This window comes from Pelodiscus sinensis, chromosome 5 (assembly GCF_049634645.1).
Source record: "Pelodiscus sinensis isolate JC-2024 chromosome 5, ASM4963464v1, whole genome shotgun sequence".
NCBI lineage: Eukaryota > Metazoa > Chordata > Testudines > Trionychidae > Pelodiscus > Pelodiscus sinensis.
Window position 1 is genome coordinate 61,133,827 of NC_134715.1, and position 24,327 is coordinate 61,158,153.

Genomic DNA, 24,327 nt, shown 5'->3' on the forward strand with positions numbered 1-24,327 from the left:
TAAAACACATATATCACTTTAAAACATGACCTCCTGATCCTGAAAAATCTAACCGTTTATCAAACTGAAAATGACAGTACCTGTTTTGTAATCCTAGAACAGCAAAACTTATGTGTAAGATTCCTTAATGATTATGGATGTTCAAGTGAGTTTTAAATTGTTTTTTATAATCTTTGGCCCATTTCTAATGTCATGAAGATTTTATTTTATATTCCCTCGTCTCATTAGCACCACTAAGCAGATGCTTATCGGTTAATGGTGTTGGTTATACTCATTGAAGCTGCTCCCCTGGGACCTTGGTGGACAAGGGCTATTGGCTCTGCTTCCAGGGAGTGGCCTCGCTGCCACAGCGAAGTCTCCTCCTCAGGTGCCGAGTCGGGCTGGCAGGGGCTGGTGGTCCCACTCTCTGGAAGTCCCTGCAGAAAGTTCAGCAGCATAAAGCTAAGCTAAGCTTTATACTGCAGAGCCCACAGTGTGGGTAACCATGTAAGTGCTAAGATTTTCAGCACTTACACAAATACCCTAATACATGATTTCTAACACCCCAATATCTCAATTCATGTTTGTGATATACACAGATACTACAGGTTGATCCTCTCTAGTCTAGCACCTTAAGGACCTGACTGATTCTGAACCAGAGAATTTTCTGGACCATAAAATATTATCTAGCAACATTGCCTCACTTCCTCTGCTTTCTAGGCTGTTAGAGGACATTTAGGGGTAAGTTAGAGCGAAATAACAGCAGAGAACATTGAGAGCTAGGACCTATTGCTGTAAACAAACTTTATAGGACCTCGGGAACTTGGCCACACCCATGGGCAGTGGCTAACTACAATGACACTGCTGAGGAAATTACTAATTCTGTCCAAAAGATCAGGATTTGAATAATGTACAGTAAATAAAATTTAGGGCTACCTATTGAATAATGAAGATACAACTGTATTGAAAGTTGCATGCTAATTTAGTTTCATTCATTTAGTTGCTGAGTACTGAATGAAGCAGAAATTCTGTGAAAAAATAGTATGTGATTTTGTAATTAAAACTTGCATCAGCATACAGGCGCATATGGGGTTTGGGATAAAGTTAGCACAATTAAGATTACTTTTTCTTCATTTCCTAACTTCTAAGTGCTAGACTTTGCAATCCTAATAATGTCCTTTCAATTTAGTTCTTTCTGTACAACTTCCCAGATTTAAAAATAAAAAACCTGCAAAAATAAAAAGTCTATCACATGGCATCATAATGACATGCATTGTGTCATTATTCGCTTTGAAACATTTAGATTCATGCCACTTGAGCGAAAGGAGCAACTGATAGAAATAGCAGAAGAATATGCAAACTGGGAAAGAATATTGCCAGGTCCAAGGAGAGCCCAGTAGGGGGATTCCAGAAACAAGGACCCTATGAAATATAGTGACCAGAGACAAGGCAGCATTCTGGAAGTGAGGACACTCTACTAGAGGGATAAGACATTTTGTCAGAGATTTGCTGTCAGACTTAATAATCTTGGGTTCCATTATATATTCCAGAGGAAAGTGTGCTATAGTGGGCACAGATTCCATCTGCAGTCTCTTCCCCCAAATTATTCACTCTCAATCTCCACCCAGCATCCATCTCCTCTGTGTTTGATTCATGGAGCTTCCTCCTCCACAACTCATGGTCCCAGCATGTTGAGCTCAGGAGACACAGGCTTCCCTGCCTCAGTTTTGGTACCTTGGTACTAGCATGGACAAGAGGTAGCAATTGCTTTGCACCTGCTGGAACAGGCACAGGACAGACAGACTCTTCAGAGATTTTAATGATTAAGCGCTAGTAAGTCTTGTCACAAAATATGCAAACTGTAATTTTTCAAAGGCTTATAACATAATCGAACTTGGGTGAATTTGCATGAGAACACCAAAAGACATTTTTTTTTTTTACATAATAGCCTGCTAGTGCCAAATTTCAAGTCCCTACTCAACTATGGAAAATTAGAGCATCTAAAAGTAAAGGTGGCCAGAATGTTTTAATACGTACATACAAATAGTTTTCCTGAGACTCGGTCTCAGAAATGGATTAACCCTTTTGGTTGAAGTTTAAAAACCAAAAACAACAAAAACAAAACCTCTACAAAATCCGTGGTAGACACCCAGCATTCATAATTTCAGTCAAATGCTTAAATTTTAGTAAAATGATATGCAACTGGGAACAATGTCTTATAATGAGAAGCGTCAGGCAATCTTACTAGTAATACAATTATATATCTACTACATATAAGAGTTTGTCTGTCTGTGAGTCTGTATGTCTGTCTGTTCAAGATTGACTCCTAAATGATAAAAGCAAGGAACACCAAATCTGGTATACAGTTCCCTCTTATCATAATGTAAAGCAAGATAAGGGTCTGGTTGTGCAAGTAAAATGGGATGTGGCTGGAAAGGGATTGCTTCTCATAAAACCATACAGAAAAGAGACAGAATCACCAGGGAAAAGAGCTGAAAAGAGCTGGAGGGGACATACACACCCTCCATCTGGGGCTACCCAGCCGTGAGTCTCTTACCCCAAGGTGCCCTTTAGGACGGTTGGGGGAAGGGAGAGGTTGAAGCAAGAGGAAAATGCACAGTGTGATGCATTCCTCACTCTGGCTGGGGGCGGGAAGGGGGGGAGACACACAAGTATATATAATAACCTAGGGATTCCCTGAATTAATACAACAAGACTTCTTATTCTGCTATTAGTTTACTGGGTGTATATGCAATAGGTGGGCATCTGCATGATATTAAATATATCTTGAAGATTTATTCCACCACTGACAAAGCTTAGTGTAGAACCTGGTGGGGATTTTTGCAGGGTGTCTCTCTTTCAGTTGATATAAAGACCAATCCTTGGCATCTAAATTTCTTCAGTATCAACTCTAGTTCTGCAAAGGGCAGTTAAAACTGCCTTAAGGTAACAGCTAATGATTTTTCTAGCATAGTGGAATCCTGTGCTGGCATAGGACTAGCATCATTCCCTGTTTCACATTGCCCCAGGCAACCAGGTGCTTAGAGGAGGATTGGGGTATGCAGGGAAAATTACGAGAGCACAAGATTGCAAAGCAAGACTAGAGTTCATTAGACTCACTGGACTCTATAATATCCTAGGGCAATCAAAGCTGTCCTGTTGCTACTCCGATGTGAACTAGAGCCATATTTCACCTTCCAATGTTAAAGGAACAAAAGACTCCAATGTCACAGGAACAAAAAGGTGGCAGAAAGTTACCTACATTTTGTCTTCCTCCACTGTGCTGCTCTGGCATACCTAGGGAAATACATCATAGACAAACCTAGGAAGCCATTACCATCTGATAAAATGATCCTCAGAGAACTATCTGAATAATAATGCTGGTGCAAGGAGGCGTCAATTCACAGAATTAATCAAACATTTCACGTTACGTCTGCTTAAATTTAATATTTAAAATTGCACTTTGCAATGGCTATAATTATTGTTACAACTTTTTTTTAAGTTTCTAACTATCTAGACATAGAAACTGTAATTTATTCGGTACTTCACAGTGCTTTTCAATATCAATTTTCTTAACATATAGCTGAGGGCTAACATAAGTAATAGATTTTTTTCCTCAATACATACGGGTCTTTCGAGCAGAATCTTCCACAAAGAGAGAAGAAATGTCTTCATCCACTCCTGCTTCATTCTTTGCAATACAAGTATATGCACCTGTATCTTCATAGCGCACATTGCTAATGTGCACCTCACTGCCATTTGCTGAAAACAGAGGGAAAATACACACAATTTCAGTTTTGCTACAGTGTTTTCAGATTATATACTCAGTCAGTTTTCTCAGTTCACTCTAATTAAACTGCTTCCCTTCCTGAGCTCATGTACTGGCACAAGGCCAAACTCCAAAAGTATTCAGTTGGTTAGTGATCTGTGCTATCATCCATTTCACAGAGTGTAGAAATATCACTTCTACATGCTGCTTGGATCTGGATGTCAGTCTCAGATTATATATCTGCTTGAGTGTTGACATGCTTTTTTCTATAGATTTTGGCTGCAGTTGTACTAACTCTATATAAAATCAAGGGTCTGTTTTGGGACCCGTACTGTTCAATATCTTCATCAGTGATGTAGATATTGGGATAGAGAGTACGCTTATTAAGTTTGCAGATGATACCAAACTGGGTGGGGTTGCAACTTCTTTGGAGGATAGGGACATAATTCAAAATGACCATAGCAAGTTAGAGAAATGGTCAGAGGTAAACAGGATGAAGTTTAATAAAGAGAAATGCAAAGTGCTCCACTGAGGAAGGACCAATCAGTTCCATACATACAAGATGGGAAGCGACTGTCTAGGAAGGAGCATGGCGGAAAGGGATCTAGGGGTCATAGTGGACCACAAGTTGAATATGAGTCAACAGTGTGATGCTGTTGCAAAAAAAGCAAATATGATTCTAAGTTGTATCAACAGGTGTGTTGTAAGCAAAACTCGTGAAGTCATTCTGCCGCTCTACTCTGCACTAGTTAGGCCTCAGCTGGAGTACTGTGTCCAGTTCTGGGCGTCACATTTCAAGAAAGATGTGGAGAAATTGGAAAGGGTACAGAGAAGAGCGACAACAATGATTAAAGGTCTAGAGATCATGACCTATGAAGCCAGGCTTCATGAGCTGGGCTTGTTTAGTTTGGAAAAAAGAAGATTAAGGGGGGACATGATAGCGGTTTTCAAATATCTAAAAGGGTGTCACAAGGAGGAAGGAGAAAATTTGTTCCTCTTGGTTTCTGAGGACAGGACAAGGAGTAATGGGCTTAAAGTGCAGCAAGGGAGGTTTAGATTGGACATTAGGAAAAAATTCCTAACTGTCAGGGTGGTCAAATATTGGAATAAATTGCCAAGGGAGGTGGTGGAATCTCCCTCTCTGGAGATATTTAAGAACAGGTTAGATAGACATCTGTCAGGGATGGTATAGACGGAGCTTAGTCCTGCCTTGAGGGCGGGGGGCTGGACTTGATGACCTCTCGAGGTCCCTTCCAGTCCTATGATCCTATGATTCTATGATTCCGGTGTCTTGTATTGCTGATTTAACACAAAATAACATATCTTACAGAGAATGTAATGTAGTAAATTTTCAGCAACAATTCTTGTTGAATGAGATATAGCTCCTAATGTATAGGATGCTACATTAATTGAACTTCTTTATAATGTAGCATAATTGAGTTAGAAAAATGAATGGTCACATTTGCATAACCCAGCCTCTTTTTCATGTGTATATTCCTGCTCACAAATTAATCAGAGTGCCACTTCACACTCAGGTGACAATTTATATGTAAAAAAACATGGAAAAATGGATTTTTTTAGCCCATTAAAATTCACTCCCATGTCTTTTCAGCCATAAAAGTCTAATGAATGCATTCAAAAGAACTACTGCATCACATGCTGAAATATAAAGATAGCACCTAGGTTATGCAATGCTACTCACAGAGGCTAGGAAGAAGGTCCTTTGAAATATCACTCTGAGCAAACCCACCTTTCTAAAACATGTCACAAATATGCAGTGTTGCTCTAATACACATTTCAATTGATAATTCTGCTTTAAAAAAGCAGCATAGCAATTACTACAGCTGAAATTGAATACAGAAGAGTAGTTGACAAGTTTATACAGGATTTTATAGTAGTATTCTGTAGAAACCTGCCTCTGTATCAATTTCAGAGCTATATAATAAATATGCATCTAAAATAGTATAGGTTGGACCTCCCTGGTTTGGCACCCTCAGAACCTGAGTGGTCCCAAAGGAGGGATTTTGCTGGAACAGGGGAGCTCATTTCTGACCCCCTGCCACGAGCCCCCAAGCCTGGTTCTGCGCCTGGTCTAGCCTCCTGGCAGGCTCCTCATGTGCGAGCAGCCCTGCTGCCCTGTCACCGCAGCCCACAGTCCCACTGCTGGGGCTCTCAGCTTTGACGTGGAAAACCACTGCCATGATGCCACTGTTTGCTACCAGGCCTGCCAGGACAGAACTGGCCGTGCCAGCCCACAATCCTGCCGCCGGGACTCCTGCCCCCCCTCATTCCATGGCAGACTGCTGCTCAGCTACCAGGATTCCCAATCCTGCCAGCCCTACTGGGGAAGCACCAGCCCTGCTGCTGGCTCTCCTGGCCCCACCACAGAAGACTGCTGCCCCACTGAAGCCTGCTAATATTCTGGCTGCCCTGCCACCGGCTCAGCTGGACTCCCATAGCAGGGATCTCAGCTGCTGGTCACCCTGCATCCAGCCTGACTGGGTTCCCGGCCCCCACAGGGCTCTTGCCTCTGCCCTTCCCCATGTTTCTCTGGTCCAGAAACAGCTGTAGTCCTGCTAGAGTCCTGGTTGAGAGAGGTTCAGCCTGTATACACAAATAGAGTTTTGTGCAGAAGCTTCTACATGAGAAACCTGTATTTGTCCATATAGAATTTCCCTGTATGTGGACTTGGGTAAATAGGTACAATGATCTGATTTTCATATACAAATGCCTTTTTGTAATAGAAGTGCTACATTGCTGTACGTGCAAAATATGCCTGATCAACTTCAGAATCTGTGATTCAGACTCTGGTTTTTGAAAATGTATATGGACAAAATGTGACCCAAGGATGTGGCTTCTTGCTGGTCTAAGAGCACATTTCCTTTGTTCCAGCCTTGACTTTTTTTTTACTGCTGACTTGAGCAGTAAAGATAGGAAGTTATAGGAAAAATGTATTGTATTGAGATTATCCATAATTTAATTTTTAATGAAGTGTAGTAAGCAAGAGGGCATGGAATATATTTTCCTTTAACAAAGATAATTCTCTTCATTTTTATTCATCTTTAGACATCCAGTCTTAAGACCCAAAGAAAACCTTTTCATAGAACCCTCCTGAAAGCACAGGCAGCTGTCAGAGTCCAGAGAGCACTTTCCCATGGACAGCGGTCATGCAAAAGGGAATAGTTCCATGGTATGAAGTACTCCTTCAAGAGAAAGAGGGGGAGCAGGAGTTGTTAGGAGAGTACCATCTGAAAACTCAGTATTCTTATCACCTATAAGGGTAGCTCCATTCAGACAGAATTGCACTTATCTGCTACCCACTCATTCATACTATTTTCCCTGATGTACTCTGGTATATTGTTGGGAGTTACTCAACACTGTCTCATTCTCCAGACACCCTTCTGTCTAAAGGAATCACTTCCCCATGGCTTACCTTTGTTGTTGAAAATAATGGAATTGTGGAGGGATAATGACATCAACAATGACAGATAATCCAAGAGAAGGATGGAGGTGAAGGACAGCAAGTAGCTCTGCATTTGGTCATCCCTTGCATTCAGACACACCTGAGATTCACAGGATCACTCCCCTTTATCTTCCCATTATTATTTCACAAAAGCACATTCCTTTAGATACTTTTGTTTGCAGGAGTACTCCCCACACATCCCATTTAGAGAACCCTTGTGGCATCCCCACCCACTGTGCATCTTTTGGGTGCTTCTCTGGCGCTGTCTGCTACTGGGTTCCTTATTAGAGAGTCAAGTGTTCCTCCCCACATACCGACATTTGAGCAAAGCTCAGGGTAGTATTGCAGTTAAGTGTCCCTCTTTGCTGACAACATAGTAACTCTCAACATTGAGGTACTCTTTCCTATATGTTTTAGAGTTAAGGACAAAACTAACTCCTAAATTAGATCCCACTCCAAACTTTGGGAAAAAAAATTAGATCCAGAACTAGACTTAGTGGCTTGGGATTCTTCTCTCATATCAGAGAACTAGATTGCCATTTTTTCCAAAGTCTGTATTAATTTTTTTTTAAAGATAACAAGTGGGAGCTAATATCCTTCTCTTTCTTAATCCATTATTCAACTTTTTAAAATATTTGGGGATGACATATGTGTGGAAAGTCCTACACAAAATAAAGATGCGTAGCATTATGTGAGACTGCATTCCAAAAAGCTATCCTGACATATGGGAGTATGGAGGCAGTTTCAATATAAGTAAGAATTCACTTGACTGTTTATCCAAACTTGAAATGAACCAGAAACTAATTTTGTTAGGAGTTTGAAATAGTTTTTTAGTTTTCTTTTTCTTTCATTTTTGCTCAACTTTGGCTGCGACAGGAAGCACTGAAATTCAGTAAAGGGCTATGCTTGTGATATTTCTGACCTGATCAGATTCATTACATTTAGAAATCTCATGAAGGAGCCTGCCTTCTGTCCAATTTCCAGACAAAAGTGACATCCACATTGTCAGTGCTGTCTAAAATCAACTTTGAGGGTTTTCTCTATATTAAGACAGCCTTTCTTATTACTGAGTTGTAACTTACTTCTTAAATAGACTCAGTAGTATTAGAAGAACTACTCACATTAATAATATTCATCGTGTATAAGGGTGCCAGAATGTAGCAGTGACCCATGTTCTCAAAATAAAAACCATGACATACTTTGTCATGAAATTCTTCTATAAAAAAGATAAAGTACACATTTTAAAATGTGATATACAGCTGTTGTTATCTCACACATATATATTTCTCAGAGGGGAGGATTTTCTCCACTCACTCAAGGCAAGTGTACTTTGCAGCTGGAAGCTGTCTTCCCAGTGTGGGTAAATAGATCTGCTTAAGCCTATGCACAGAAAATAGCAGGGTTGAGGCATGTGCTAGCATGCCTCCCCATGCACACTAAGGGCTTCTACTCAGCCTACAAAGGAAACTGCTACTATTGCTGGACAATTCTATTAGTCCTTCCGATATTGCCAATTCCTGTCCAACAGCCGAGGATGATTTTTAAATCTGAGGGGGTGTCTACAGAGCACCCTAAACTCAAAATAAGATACACAATTTGTGCTATGCAAATTGCATATCTTAGTTTGAAACTATTTTGAAATCGCTTATTTTGAAATTTGGCATGTCTATACAGTGCCAAATTTCAAAATAACACGCTATTTCGAGCCATCCCTTATTCCTTGTGCAACAAGGTTTACTGGGATGGCAAAATAGTGCACCCGTTATTTTGAAAAATATTTCAAAATAACAGGAGGCTTGTGTAGACTGGTGGTAGCTAAATCGGGATACTTCCCATTGGCTGTGGTTTGCCAACTTTAAGAAACACAGCTCTACTGCTCAGTTTCTCCTGAGGTGGTGCAGTTCACACTTCACTGCTTGGTTCAGGACTGAGACATTTTTTCCTCCCCAACATGGCATAATGAATTTTTCTTTAAATATCCTATTAAAATCCCCATGATTGCTTTCAAAATCATCAGGAGAAAAATTAATGATGCAGGAGAGTGATGATAATTCCAGGAGACTCTAGGTCAATCCTGGAGGATTAGCAGATTAGCAACATTGTATTTAGAGGCATAATCTTTCTCTAAACAGATCAATGAAAGCAGCATAAAAGGTCAGATTCCACTGCAGAGACTCCTCAGTCCTTTAAAAAAATCATATATATGCCCTTGGCAGTGGAAAGTATAACTCATTACCTTGAAGAGTTAACTGTTTGGATAACTTTGGAGTAATGTCAATTCCATTCTTCAACCAACCAAGCTGTGGGTTGGGGATACCTTCAGCGTGGCATCGGAGGCTGGCTGTCACACCAGGTTCCCTCGCCTGGCTCTCTGGATAGACTCGAATGACTGGTGGAACTGAATACAGAAAACAATCATCAGTCAAATTAAAAGCAAAAATATGAAATTAAAAAAACCCCAGGTCTCCAAGCAACTGATGCTCATAATCCTGAAGCCACATATAATGAAATATGTAGTATTACCCGCATATTTAACAGCATCTGGCATTGAGCTCTATAACAATTAAATTTATGAAAGAGAAGGAATGTTCTTCTGAGAAATCCCTATTTCCATCATCAACTCTGAATTTTAATTCAATTGTTCTTAGGGTTTGATTATTATCTATATTTGAAGAACAGGGGCTTATATGAATCATTTAAAATCTATCAGCATCTTTCAGGTTTTATATATAATGTTTAGATAATATTTTAGCTACACTTCACAGTTGAGAATTGAGATTTTTGGTTGGTTTATTCTTCTGCCTTTTTTGCTGTGTGTCCATGCATCTTCCTTTCTCTGCATTTACCCCATCACCTTAGAGAACATTTTTTCCAAGCAACAAGGAATAATCCATTTTAAATGAATAAAAATATCTATATTTATAACAGTTAATGCTAACAATATTTTAATGATGGAAAATTCATGATACAGGGCTTAAGTCAATATTGAATTCTTAGGAATTAGAAAGAGACCTTCAAGAAGGTAAGATTGGCCCACATCTGCCTAGTGCAGGGTTTCCTGTCCTCTGAAGCATGTAGTGCTGGCCAGTGTCAAACATAGTATATTGGATGAGATGCAACTTGGGTCTGATCCAATAAAAAAATTCCCACAGTTCTAATTATTTTAATGGGCAAATAGGGCTTGCTGGATAAAAATAATTTAGTTTTGTGAATAACTTTCAGGTTTCAATTTCTGTTTCCATTGTGTGTTGGAAGAATACAGATGTCTTTGGAAATGTTTACTGAAAAAAACAAAGGAAGAGAGTCAAATTCAGTTTCAACTCCCTGCTTTTTGATTCAGAGCAAGGATTTGAAGACAGTCTTCTATACCAGTGGTATGCATGCAAATCATTAGGATCATTAGCAGAAGCTCTTTACTTTCTTTTCCTTCCTATACTCCTTCCTGGACCCAAGACACCTTCCCAATGAAAGCATCATCAAAATAACTGTTGCACAAAAAGTTTCAGTTTCAACAAATCTGCGTTTTCCCACACGAGAAAAATTAATTCCAATCAGCTCTTCTGAACTACATATACAATTTACAATACAGAGCTATAAAAAACTGAACTTACAAGATAAAACCATATAAAAACTGAATCATGTGCTTATATTTATTACACTTGAATTGATGTACTCCGAAAGTCCCTCATCTGGGAACATCCATGTACTCCCCTTGGCCCCACAGCTGGGAGAACAGCAGCATAGCAACAGACTTCCCCTTCAGCTTTCCGCACAGCTATGGGAGCAGCAGAGAGTGGTGCCTGGGAATAGTGCAGGATGTGGAACCACGTGTGTGTCTGAGATAAGCATCCCACTCTCATCCCATTCATGCCCAGGCCCCGCAGCGCCCTCTCTGGCCCAGCAAAATCTTTATTCTGGCATACCCTTTTCCCCAGGTTGCCAAATTAAGGGTTTGAGTGAATGATGGAGGTTGTGAAATGGATAACAGAATAATGACAGATGCTCAGTCTGGATAAAATTGAAGTATTCTAGATTGGTAAGGACTAAATTTGTGTGCATGTCTTGTGTTCTTTCCTTTACCAACACAATCCACAGTGTGGTATCATTTTAATGTGTCTTTTTGGATGCCTAATACAACAGCAGTTGTTCAGAGCACCTGTAGAATTGGCTCACACCAAAGGTCCACCAGAGTTCACGTTTAATGAGCTGTCGAGGCAAAATGCTTGCACTTTTTAACATTAATTAATCTAATTATATTTTACTTAATTAACTGATTTAAAATTTAAAATTAAGAACGGATAGACTAATAGATTTGTAAAACAAAAAACTAAGAACAAAGAAGTTTAGAGCTTGTAAAATAAGGAGGGCACCGTTTTCATAGGGCGTGGGTACTTGAGCCTTCCCTCTATGTCTGAACTTAGTTTCCCACCAAAATGATGGGGTATACCTAATCTATAGGCTGGTATATTTGTATGTATTGATGAAATATACATACACCTTTGTTATTTTTGTCCTCCCAGTTATTTCAGGTCTTTCCTTATGATATAGTCATTAACATTACAGAGGGTATGCATTTAGGAAGTCCCTATGCTAACCTCATTCAACACATCCTTATCTATGTCTTTTAAAGGTTGTAGCCATATATGGACCTCATGTTTTAATGCTTCACTGTCTATCTAGGTGAAAGTCCTGCCGTGAGGGCAGGGGACTAGACCTGATGACCTCTCGAGGTCCTTTCCAGTTCTAATGTTGTATGATTCTATGATATATATGCATGCTAACTTTTCTACCTGGGAGAAAGGTCTCAGACATATGTTTGATAACTTTGCCTTCGGTCAACATACAAGATGTGGCCAATAGGTTCCTTATGCCAAAATACTTTAAAATAAAAGTATTCTAATAAACCAAATAATCAAACCTATCATAAACTTAGAAACCTATGAGAAAAGATATATACGCAAGCAAACAGGCTAGCCCAATAGGCTGCATAGTAGATCCTCTTAAGGGCTGGAGCTAGCCAACACTGATTACAGAATGAGCCCCACCTTGTAGAGATAAGGTGCTTGCCCTATAAAGAGCAGTAGATGCCCAAAAGCTTCGGAAATCATAAAAAGTGTCAATGACCCATGCAGGAAGATCTTGACTGAGAAAAGAGTTTGGACCTGCAAGCCAGAACTAAAAGGCTGAGGAAAGCTGAGCTTTGCCAGATAAAGCCTGGGAGTTTTCAGCCCAGCTATGCTAGAGACCCTGATATGGTGAACAGTCTGGTGATCTGGAAGCCAGAGGCCTCAGAAGCCAGGTACAACCTGATGTTACACTAAAATACTGGCACTGACTCTTGGAAACTGGGTCAGTTGACTTGGGCTTGAACAGCTTGGGGCTAAAAACTGTAGTGTAGATGTTTAGAGCAGAGACTCTGAGAGACACCCTCATGCAAATTTAAGTCATATGACGTAGGCGAGCCGTGCCAGTACTGCAGGTCTCTTGTTGCAGTGTAGACATACTCTGTGATCTAGCCTGTATTGGGACCTAGCTTTGGGAAGAAGGCAGTCCCCAACCCCTAATTAACAGAAGAGAGTGAATGAACTAGGGTTGGGATCTGGAGGCCCAGTCAGAAAGGTGTTAATAAATGGGGTCCCAGCAGAGAAATACGTTAATTTCCTGCTGATTGTTGAACTCCTAAGGAGCCATGACCAAGGAGAATGTGGTAGCAGGTCACTGCAGAGTGATCTCTGGCCATGAAGGGAAGCTCATTAAAAGCCCACCCTAATACAACCTCATTATGGTTAAATTTATATTGCTGTACAGCTTACCTGATATTACATTACTTAACCTTAGGCAGTTGAACTAAATGAGAAGTAGAATCTATTTATACAAATTAGCAGTCAAACATATAAATAAAGCATAGCTAGCTATTCTACAGGTTTACATTGTTGGTTACAGTATGTGCTTAATATATGAATGTATGTGTGTGTGTTCTATTATAGATTATTTCAAAATAATTGACCTTAGGCTATCTAAATAATTGTACTAAAATCCCAGATCCAAACCACCTATTTAAATAAGCTCCAGTGGTACTCAAAAATTACTCTGTTGTTTCTAACACTTTTCTTAACAAAATATAATTACAGTCCAAAAGCACTTACCTACGTCTTGTAAATACACTATAATTTATGCTTATCAGTGAAAAATCTGATATGTAACACATCACCTTTGGCAGGAAAAGGATGTGATATCACAGTGACATTTTCCTATTAGATACCATTGATTAAGTAAGATTTGTAAAGTCTGCTAATGAAAATGTTTAAGCAAAACTAATTGGGGATCTTATCTTTCTACACCAAACAGCAGGAACTTTGAGCTCTTTGTTAAAGAGAAATGAGTTGTAAAGAAGGTTAAAGAAACATACCTTCCAATCCCCAATGTTTTATTTCCTGTTTATCTATTTATCTCCAAATTAAATAGAATTGGGAGTACTTAACTTGTAACACAAACCCCAGTCGGAGAGACAATGAAGATCCCATTCCAACATAGTTAAATATTTTCAAGTTTTATTCAACTCTTTACAAGAAATGCTCCAGTATGTTGTTCCATTAGGGTCCTGTTAATAAATATATGCCTCAGCTTTCTTCCTACTAAGAAGTACACAAATGCTTAGGTATTGTACCTCAGAAAGAATGTGTAAAATTAGCGGTAGTAAGAATGTTCTAAACACATAGAATTACAGATAAAAGGCTTCTAAACATTTAGAGATGGAATACTAAAACACACTTTTCTCAATATATTTAGAATCTATATCTGTTACTGCCTTCACGTGTCTTCGAACACCTATAGGCTGTGTCTAGATTGCATCCCTCTGCTGAGAGAGGGATGCAAATCAAGCACTTTGGAAGTGCAAATGAGCCTGGAATTTAAATATCCCGGGCTTCATTTGCTCACATTCCGACACTGTGCCGATCAAGCTCAGTGTCGAAAGTGAAAGTAAAGTTTAGCCGCGGCTCTGACGACAACAGGGAGCTTTTTCAGCAGCTCCTGTACTCCTTATTTTTGGAGGAACTACATCAGAGTAAATATGATCTCATTCTGGGGCAAGGAATTTGAAAGATTTCTGTCCCCACATCAGTTTTTTCCCTCCAGCTTCCCCTCAGTTGTGATGCATCTTGGGGAGTGTGTGTGGGGGGGGGGGGGGGCGGGGGTTCTTCACCCATTTCCTAGGCCTGGATAGTGAAGACCAGGGTCGTCTTCTACAGCTAGATGTTTTCGGTGGGGATGGAGTAGAGAAGCCATCCCATAGCTCGCAGAAGGGTGAGGGAATACCTGGGCCCTCCCATTTTACAAAAATACTGCCAACTCCTGAAGTGAGGGAAAGAACTCTGCTGGCTTTGCACAGAAGCCTTGACTAGTTGTTCTTCCTCAGGAGGGCACACAAGTGAGGAAAGCAGTCAATGGAGGTGAGAGGATTTTCTGCCAGGCAGGTTGACACTGGAGAGCAGCTGGAGCTCTTTATGTTATAACCAGATTAGGGCCAATTCTGGTTGAATCCTATCACTTGTGAATAAGCTGCAAGATGACATCACTCTACCAAAAAATTAGTGAACTACTTCTTCCATCATTCAACTATTTTTATACCTAGCTGAGTAATAACCAAATAATATAATAAATAAATGTTACTCAATTTATTTTTGTCTTGTGCCCTCCCAGTTCTCATTATTATGTTTATTTCTACACTGAAAGCTCCTGTGTCTGGTCAGATAATGTGGGCTTAGTCTATGAGAATGACAGAGTAGACAGACTCTATTTTGCCCTGAAACCGCTGCAGTCGATAAAGTAACTGCAATGTTACTAGTAAGAGTAAGTTTTAGTAATTACTACAATTAAAAAAATATATATGTATGACACACACACACAACTATGTGAAGGAAGTTAATGCCAGAGTTAAATCTGTCTAGGGGTTCCACAGCTATTTGTGGATAACATAGGAATGGTGAAGTTCAGGAATCTTGGCTTCCATTCCAATTTCTGGAGAAGAATGTTTTCTACTGATCACAGATTCCTCTATTGCTGTTCCTGTCATTACTGACTCCTTGTGCCCCATGTATAACCTGTCCCAGTCCTTTCTCCCCACTACAGCTCCTCATGCCAAACCCAAACCCAGTCTCCACTGCAGGCTCCTCATCCTACCCCCACTCTCTTTCCTTATGCAAGTGCTAGGATCCCTCTTGAGGCTCCATATCCAACTCTGATTTTTTTCTGAAACACAGATGCCAGTTTGCCTCGCTGGGCTTCTTATTCTAATTTCCCTATTCCTGCTTCTTGCCTCAGAAGGTCCAGACTATTCTACCCTGGTCTCTGTATTAGATCTTAATGCCACTCTTCCCAGTTCCCCACACTGGCTATTTCTCTCCGTTTTCTCACCCACGCAATCCCAGTCCCAGCTTCCAGTTGACTAATTTGATTTTGAGACAACTCTGGGTTACATTCTCAGACTTCTCTCACATGCTTCTTTTCAAATATCAGTGTTCCCCCACCCATTGGCTTCCAGTCTGCCCCTCACCACCATTTTCTCACATTGCTGTTTCTCCTATCTCCACCTACCCAATCTCCCATGCCCAGTTTGTGTGTCACCCCCAATTGACAGTCCTAATCTATGCCAGACTCCCCAGAGGCTTCTTTCTTTATGCTGGCTGGACATAAACAGTGACAGTATTGACAGTGCAGGAGAGGAAGTCTCCTTCTTGTAAATCCTGATGTCTGACATCACAGAAGATCCCAGCAAGAAACGCTATTGTTCCAACCTGGAATAGAACATACTCATTTGCTCTGGGGCGGGGAGGGGGGGAGGTATTTTCAGAGAAGTTAGCACCCTTTTATAATAAGTCTCTATCAAATAGATATAAAGTGAGATTTTACAGAAGTTTATAACTTGACCAAACTTGAGAAAATAGACATGGGGTTGTGACAAAAGCACTTTCCTGAGTCCTACAATCTAAACCATGGGCATTCCTAGCTGCCCTGCCTGTAATACATATATGAAACTGGCAGTGCTATGTACATAATTTCCCAGTGCTTCTCAAAATAAATTATCTTGATTACTTAAAAAACTAATACTATAATGGCTTTCAGTAGGACTTGAAAATAATATCTAGCCCTTATACAGTGCTTTTCTATCCAGCTTTTTTCCATCCAGCTATCTCAAGTGCTTTACAAATGAGTTTAGTTTTCTTTATCCCTATTTTATATATGAGGAAACTAAAGCAGACAGAGGTGAAGAGTTGCCCAAGGTCAGCAAGACAGCCAGGAATAGAACCCAGGACATTTGAATATCAATTTAGTGCTCTGAACACTAAACAACACTGTTTCCCTGTAAATCTTTACATCTGGAAAGGAGCCAGCCTAACAATAGGGAGAGTCCTTTACTTTTCCTCATGAAACACTATTCAGAGTCAGCTGACTTTTAAGTTATCAAAAATTGCCATTTGTTGTTTTCACTAAGATTAGTAGTGCTTATTTCAGGGCTGCGGCTAAAAATCACTGTTTAATCTGAGAGTATTCCCAGCACTGGACAGAGCTGAACCTCTTCCTCCTCCATCTTCTTAAAATACACTTTAGCTTAGGAAAGCTGCATGGGGCAAGGAACCAGGAGATCATGAATTCTAAGTTTACCACTTTTGGTAAATGATTAATAATACTGTGGTTCTCTCAAAATTTAGTACTGAACAAGCTTCATACCCCACACAGAGGTTAAACTAGGTGAGAATCTAAATCTTATCCATTTTGCTTCTTGGGTAGTAACTGCCAGATATATGGACTGAGCTTCACTGTCTGTAAAATGGGATTAGTAGTGTTTACGTAATGCACTACTTCCATTAATTATACCTCTTCCTTTGGTGAGTGATTGTTAGGGAGTTGCGGGGTCCAAACCCCTACTTGGGACTTCTATTCAATCACCTATTTGCTCTTGCCCTATCTGGGGCTCCCACCCAAGGCAACCCCTGCAGGAAAGGGGCCCCCATATGGGCTTCTTGCCACTCCTGGTGCTATCTACCACTTTCAGCTGCCGTAATTAAGATCCAGACCTAATGGGAAGGGTTCAGGTGGTAAAGGGAGACTCGGGCCCTCCCACTCTCTGAGTCTCAGCCCAGGACCCTAAGGACACAGGGACCCTCTGTCCCTGTCTTGACTGGCGAGGCTGATGCCCTCAACTCTCCAGCCCACTGGCTTGCAACTCCTGCACCCAACCTGGGCTACTTCCTTTCCCCTTGTTCCCCTTTCCTGGTGTCCTATCGCTGAGTCCTCCCAGCCATCTCCTCCAGGGATGCTGACGTTGGAATCACCCTCACCCGGTCCAATGTCCACCTCATCCTTTCTCCCATTCCTCCTCCTTTCCTCCCCCCTTGGGGTTTCATTCCACATCTCAGAGCGATCTCCCCTTCTCCTCTGGTCCCCCTCGGCATTCTGCGGGTGACCTCTTGAAAGGCCCACTCCTCCCGGGCCCCTCCCCCTGTGGTGGCATCGGGACGTTCTCTCATGCCCGGCATGCCCTCTTAACCCCGGCCTCGGTGTGCGTTGCACTGTCCAGAGTGCCCCCCACCCTACGTCTGAGCCCTGCTGGTTGCAGTCCCGGCTTTATGTCTGCACCATTCTGGGCACAAGTCTGGGGCCATATCGCCCTGTCACAGTGTTCATAACTGCTTCTTAGTCATTTAGCGTATGTGGTTTGTGTTGCAGTGCTGAGACTCCAACATTCATTTTTTGCAGATGATATGTGGAAGGTAAACATAGTTGCATTTATAATATAATATGTTCTATTTTCTTTTTAATAAACCCTAGAAAATTTTTAAAAAAACAAAAACTCTGAACAACAAAAACATGACATCAAAGGAAAGTTATTAAGTTGCAAAGTCAAGGACTCAGAGGATAAGAAATGCCAGAATTAAGGCTATTCATACAAACTAAACCATGTCCCTAGTTTGTATACATTATAATACATCCTTTTATTACACAGCCTCATAGTACTTTTTTTTTCCGGATTGTGATACAGCCTAAGAATGTGCTTCACACTAAAAATACTTGCTCAAATTGTAAAGCTAATTTGGTACAGCCATAGTTGTGTGCCCTTTGTGTTCTCCATCTAAACTGTTGCACAACTGAGTTCCACTTGCCTGGATGCTCATGGAAAGAAAATGTTAAACATGCATGCTAAAGCACTCATTACTGGTATATTTAAAATGCAAATTCTTGAATAATTGCACTCAAAGTAATATATTTTATAATGGACAGAGAATCTTATGACCAAACAGTGGGTATGGGGTTCTTAGGTCTCCTCCTCAGAGCTACTCCAAATTAAATGAATCAAAGAAGGTTCTGACCTACACTATTTGCAATCAAGATCAACAATCTACATGTTACACCTCTATAAACTGGGACTCTTTGGTCTTGCAACATTTGTGGTACAACAGAACCATGGATGGTCCAAGATCAGAGTCCCGGTGTGCTGTGGGGAGTGAGAGTGTAGCGTGCTGCACTGGATGGCCGTGCTGGTTGCCTGGTGCAATGCAGGGGTGGCAGGAAGCTTGGCATTGTTCAGGCAGGGTGTGTGTGTAGCAGGAACATGTCATGTGGCCCAGCTGGGCTACTTGGGGGGCTGAGAGCTGAGAAGCTGCCACACTGTGGAGGGCAAGGGTTAAGCTCAGAAACCCAGCACGTGGCTTAGCTGGGTTGGGAGTGAGGAGAGACAGTAGACAGGGTGCAATTCAGCTGGTTGTGGGGGGTTGGGAGCTAGTGTGCAGCGCAAATGGGCTGGGCTGCACAGAGGAGCCGGTGGGGTGGCATGGCAGAGGGTGGGCCAGCAGCAGGGAGGCCAGAAACCATCTCCCCTGGTCCGACAAAATCCCTCATCTGGGACCAGCCAGGTCCCATGGGTGTCGGACCAGGGAAGTAGAACCTGTACATGAAATTACTTGATTTGAATGTTATGCAGGAGGAAATCTATATCCAGCTAATAAATCTTACAGTATCATGATTTTTCTAGGAATGTCTGAGTCAAGAATTGTAGTTCCTCATATCCCAAAGAAAAATAACCACTATAAATTAGATGAAATCCACTTAGCAAAAAAGAAAAAAAATCCCTAATGATCCAGACACTACAAATACTCTAAAGAATCATTTCTTCTTTGAGAATTAAGGAGAAATATCTGTCTTGGAGGCAAAATGTTTTTCAGGTTAAAAGGGACTTGAAGACAATGGGCCAGTTCCACAGCTGCTATAAATCTCCATAGCTTACACCCAACCCAAACGTATCCTGGGGAGAACACACACAATTATTCATCACGGAAAACAAGACATAAGAAGTGGTGGGAGAAGAGGATGATAATAAAGGAAATAGTAATATATCCATAATGTTATCTGACCTTGCTATTGTGATTACATTTTATGTTTAATATTTGTCTTTAAATGAATATCTTCTGGCTCAATTTTCTCATTGGTTTAGTCATAATTAATTGGCTGACTTCTTGTTGGTTTCAAGTCTTGAGGAGATATTTGAAGAAGGAAGGGTAGTGACTTTATGCATTTCTTCTGCAAGGGCATTCAACTGACACCAGGCAATATGGAATAAAATGCAGAGACACTTGCTGGAGATATGAACAAACAGACATTCAAGGCTGAAAGAACAAAGGGAGTAGGAACACAATGTGACAGTGAATGATGATGAAAGGACAAAGTTGAGGCAATAACAAGGTTTCTGAATTTGATGTGATGGAGAATGTGCAGGTACCAGGAAAATTCAAAGGTGGAAATGGAAGATTTAGTCAGATTGAAGGACTAGGAAATGGTACCTTTTGTATGAATAGAATGGACAGATGTGAATATCAGGGAAGCTAGTGAGAAGATTTGAGTTATCAAAGAAGGAAATAATCAGAGCACGGAAGAGATTAACTGATGTCTGGACAAAGCAAAAGGACGCACTATAGAGTGGATGGAAGAAGTGGCAGGGAGTGGACACATGTTTAATTGATCTAAACTGACAGGGAGAGTCCAAAGTGACAAGAATTTGAGCTTAGCTAATAAGGAGAACAGCAGTGGTATCCACAGTAAAAAAAAAAAAAGTCTGGTAGAATGGAGTAGACTTGAGCAGATTTCAGAGAAACAGACTTTAAAATCTTTAATCCTAACCAAAAATATTGGATTGAATGAAGAATATAGTTGAGGTTTTGCTTAAGTAAGGAATAGAAGATTGACATTTTATATAGTGACAAGGACTGTGAACTTTTTAGCGTAGACTTTCAAAAGCAGGACCCTGAATTTGGACTACAAAATACCTAAAAAAATGGTTTCAGTTTTTAAAAATTAGAGCTCTCATTGGAGCGCAACACTTTAGGCTTCTATTTTTAAAATCAATTATGGATTTTTTGAAATTTGTATTGTACATAATATTTTTTGCAAGGTAATAGAACTGCAAACACTCTTTCAATGATCAAGTTGCCATTAAAATTATTTTTATAAATATTTATTATACAATAGTATGTAATAATGTTCAGTAACAATATTAAAGCCTTGGGAATTGAGAAACAGAGAAAAACTGTTTGGTTCTGTATTATTCTATTTAATAAGTATTATTTATATAGGATCATTAAATACTGTGATTAGACTTTGTTTTCTTGCAACAATATATACAGAAGGAAAGATATGAATAAAAACATATTGCCTATATCTACTATTGTATTCAGCTGTAATATAATGTTAAATAACTAAAAAAATCTAGTGAATAAAATCCAGAGACAGTCCTATGACTAGGCAGTTAGGACATCTTTCCTTACCATTTACTTGAACGATATGAGTCTGATAGAGATTGTCATAGCCATCAGCATTGCAGCTGTAATTTCCCATGTGAGTTGTGGTAATCTTAGTAATGTACAAGGACCCATCATCTCCAAAATCCTACAGAGAAAGATTAAAAACAAGGTGATCAAAATAATTTCAGCAACAGTACAGTAATTTTGTTCTTCACCTTGGCAACAGAGCTGTGATGCAACTGTCAGACATCTACATTTCAAACCAAAATATGCTGAAGACAATGAAGAAACTCCAGATATGCACTGGAATTAGAACAGACTTTGTCTTCACATTTTATAGATAGGGGGTGTGTGTGTGTGTGTGTGTGTGTGTGTGCGTGCGCGCGCCTTCTCTACCCCTCTGCTTATCTTAATTAAAAGGAAATACCAGGGATTTTTTGCAACTTATTAAACCTCAGTTCATATTAGTACTTATTATTGCATCTAACATTTTTATTTATTTAATTATGGTAGCTATAGGGAAAAGTTTAGTTTAATTTAGTCTCTACCTATTCATCATTCATGAGTCACTACTTTCTATTCTGTAGTTTTCCCATCTGCAAACTGGTGAAAACAATGTTCACTGCACTGTAAAAGGTTGTGAAATGTTTGGAATGAAAGAACCAAGTTTAAAGCATTATCTTTAGTAACAAGATACAACCTCAAATTTACAGTAAAAGTTTAACAGTTATGACATTTATTTGGCAGATTTATAGAAATGTAGCTGTTGAAGCTTATTCAGTGTTTCCTTGTTTTATTTCATGTCTTCAAAGATTGCAGTCTGGTAACTTTAACATAAAATTCATATTCCTCTCTATGGGTATGTCTACACTACAAAGTTAATCCGAACTAACAGACATTAGTTCGAATTAACTTTGATAGGCGCTACACATACAAACCGCTAGTTATAACTTAATTCGACCTAGCGGAGTACTTAATTTGAACAAGGAAAACCTCATTGTACGATGACTAACGCCTAGTTCGAATTCACTAGTTTGAATTAAGGGCTGTGTAGCCACTCTGGGCACCACCAGGGAAACTCTTCTGCCCCCCTCCCGGCCCCGGAGCCCTTAACGGGGCACAGGCTGGCTACGGTGCCCGTGCCAGTTGCAAGCCTGCCAGCACCTAGCCAGCAGACCCTGCACCTGTCACGGCTCGAGCCAGCCACCTATTGCCACCCAGCCCTCTGCCTCTTCCCGGGACCAGGCTGGCGGCTCCCGGAAGACTGCCCAGGTCCACAAGAGGCGGGTGCCCACCTGGTCTAGTGCGGACATCGTGGACCTCATCCACAACCTCCGCACTAGACACAGGAAAGTGGCCATCTAGGGCAGGAGAGCTGTCAGCCTGGCCAACCAGGAGCAGGTTTGCATGAAAATCAGGGTGGTCCAGTGGGACCCCTGACCCTGAGCTTAGAATGGCCATACTGCATCAGACCAAAGGTCCATCTAGCCCAGTAGCCTGTCTGCCGACAGCAGCCAACACTAGGGACCCTGGAGGGGATGGACCGAAACAATGACCAAGCCATTTGTCTAGGGCCATCCATCTCCAGCCTTCCGCAAACAGAGGCCAGGGACACCATTTCTACCCCCTGGCTAATACCATTCCATTGACCCAGCCTCCATTAATTTATCTAAATTCTCTTTAAACTCTGTTCTAGTTCTAGCCTTCACAGCCTCCTGCAGCAAGGAGTTCCACAGGTTGACTATCTGCTTTGTGAAGAAGAACTTTCTTTTATTAGTTGAAGCCTGCTACCCATTCATTTCATTTGGTGTCCTCTAGTCCTTCTATTATGGGAACTAATGAAGAACTTTTCTTGATGCACCCTCTCCACACAACTCATGCTTTTATAGATCTCTATCATATCCCCCCTCAGTCTCCTCTTTTCTAAGCTGAAAAGTCGCAGTCTCTTTAGCCTCTCTTCATATGGGACCTGTTCCAAACCCCTTCCCCTCTCCCACCCTCTCTCTTCCCCTCCCACCCTCTCTCTTCCCCTCTCCCACCTCCTTTTCCCAGTCTCCCCAGAGGTTAACCCCCCCCCCATTTTGTTAAATAAAGAGAGTTTCTATTTTTGAACACACGTGTCCTTTATTTTGTACATCAGGAAGGGGGGCTAGGGAGGGGTAAGTGGAAGGAGGTGAAGGAGGAATGGGGTACGAGCCCCCAATGGGGAGGACTGGGGTGGCTCTGCGGGCTCCTCGGGGTGGAAGCTCTCCTGCAGCCCCCCGATTGACCCCTCCCCCAGATGGCCGCCTGCAGCAAGTGTAGCCGGGCTGATGGCCAAGTGCTGTGATGTGCCAAGTGTGGGCACTCAGGGCACTCCAAGCCAGGACTGCTTTGCTGTCCTCCATCAAGTTAGACAAGCGAGCGGGAAACCCCTGAGAACTGTCCGGGGTGGGGGTCGGGTCCCTTTAAGCACAGCCCTCCATGCTCTAAGTCCTAATCTGATGCCTTGCCGGCACTGCTTCCGGCCAGCCTAATGAAATTAAATGAGTAAAGAACATTTTGAAAATTTTGTATTCCTTCCACTTTCCCAAATACAACAAAGAATTTCAAACAAGCAAGAAAAGAAGAGAATACAGGTCAGTGGGACAACAGCAGTCTTTCCTAAAGCAATCAACAGTTGAAAAGGTTGCCTGTACATGTATAGAAAACCAAATATGAAATAGGCCTTTGATGGACTATAGCTGTACTAACACCAAGCAGCCTGTGACAAATGAACTTGTATGCCTTATTAAGGTCAAGGACTGTCACAAACTCAATAAATTTGTAAACACTGATTTTCAAACCAGGAAGAGTTATTGTGCCATATTATTTTTCTATGCTGTGCATCACTTCAGTGGGGGAAAAGCAGACATATCTGGGCTGCAACAGGCTAATGATGCTGGGTAATTCTCACCTAAATAAATCCAGTTAGGGTGAACCCAATATCAGTTGTCCCCCACTTACTAGCATAGGAAAAGTATGAGTTTCCATTCTACTCTTCCAATACTCAGTTGGCATAGGACCCACTTACATCAGGGCTGGGTAAGACCCTTGGGAAGGAGGAAGCAGTAACCTGATGGACCTTCATCTCTGTTCATACTAAGTGTATTTCAGGGCTAGAGAGAATCTCTAGCTCATCTTTTTTACTGGATTTTTGGCATTGTATGTGTATGTAAGGGGGCAGGTAACATTTTAAGAAAGATGGAGAAGAATAGTTTACTGAGTATCAGAACAACTATTTTGTTTACTGTTGATTGAGACTGAGTCTTCATCCTCATTAATGACAGGTAAATACTGACACC

At 41.0% G+C, this 24,327-nt stretch overlaps 1 protein-coding gene and 1 long non-coding RNA gene across 3 annotated transcripts in view; one reads left to right on the forward strand and one right to left on the reverse strand.

Annotated features, from left to right (window-relative positions):
• Positions 1 to 24,327, reverse strand: part of FSTL5 (follistatin like 5) — a 560,578-nt gene that overhangs the window by 108,774 nt on the left and 427,477 nt on the right. For both annotated transcript variants that reach the window (XM_006121877.4, XM_006121878.4), the window contains exons 8-10: positions 21,029 to 21,149; positions 9,448 to 9,609; positions 3,607 to 3,741 (exon numbers count right to left, since the gene is read on the reverse strand). In XM_006121877.4, coding sequence (XP_006121939.3) covers positions 3,607 to 3,741; positions 9,448 to 9,609; positions 21,029 to 21,149 — 418 coding nt within the window. The remainder of the gene's footprint in view (positions 1 to 3,606; positions 3,742 to 9,447; positions 9,610 to 21,028; positions 21,150 to 24,327) is intronic.
• LOC142829617 (uncharacterized) overlaps positions 1 to 24,327 on the forward strand; it is a 62,346-nt gene that overhangs the window by 15,241 nt on the left and 22,778 nt on the right. The window lies entirely within an intron of this gene.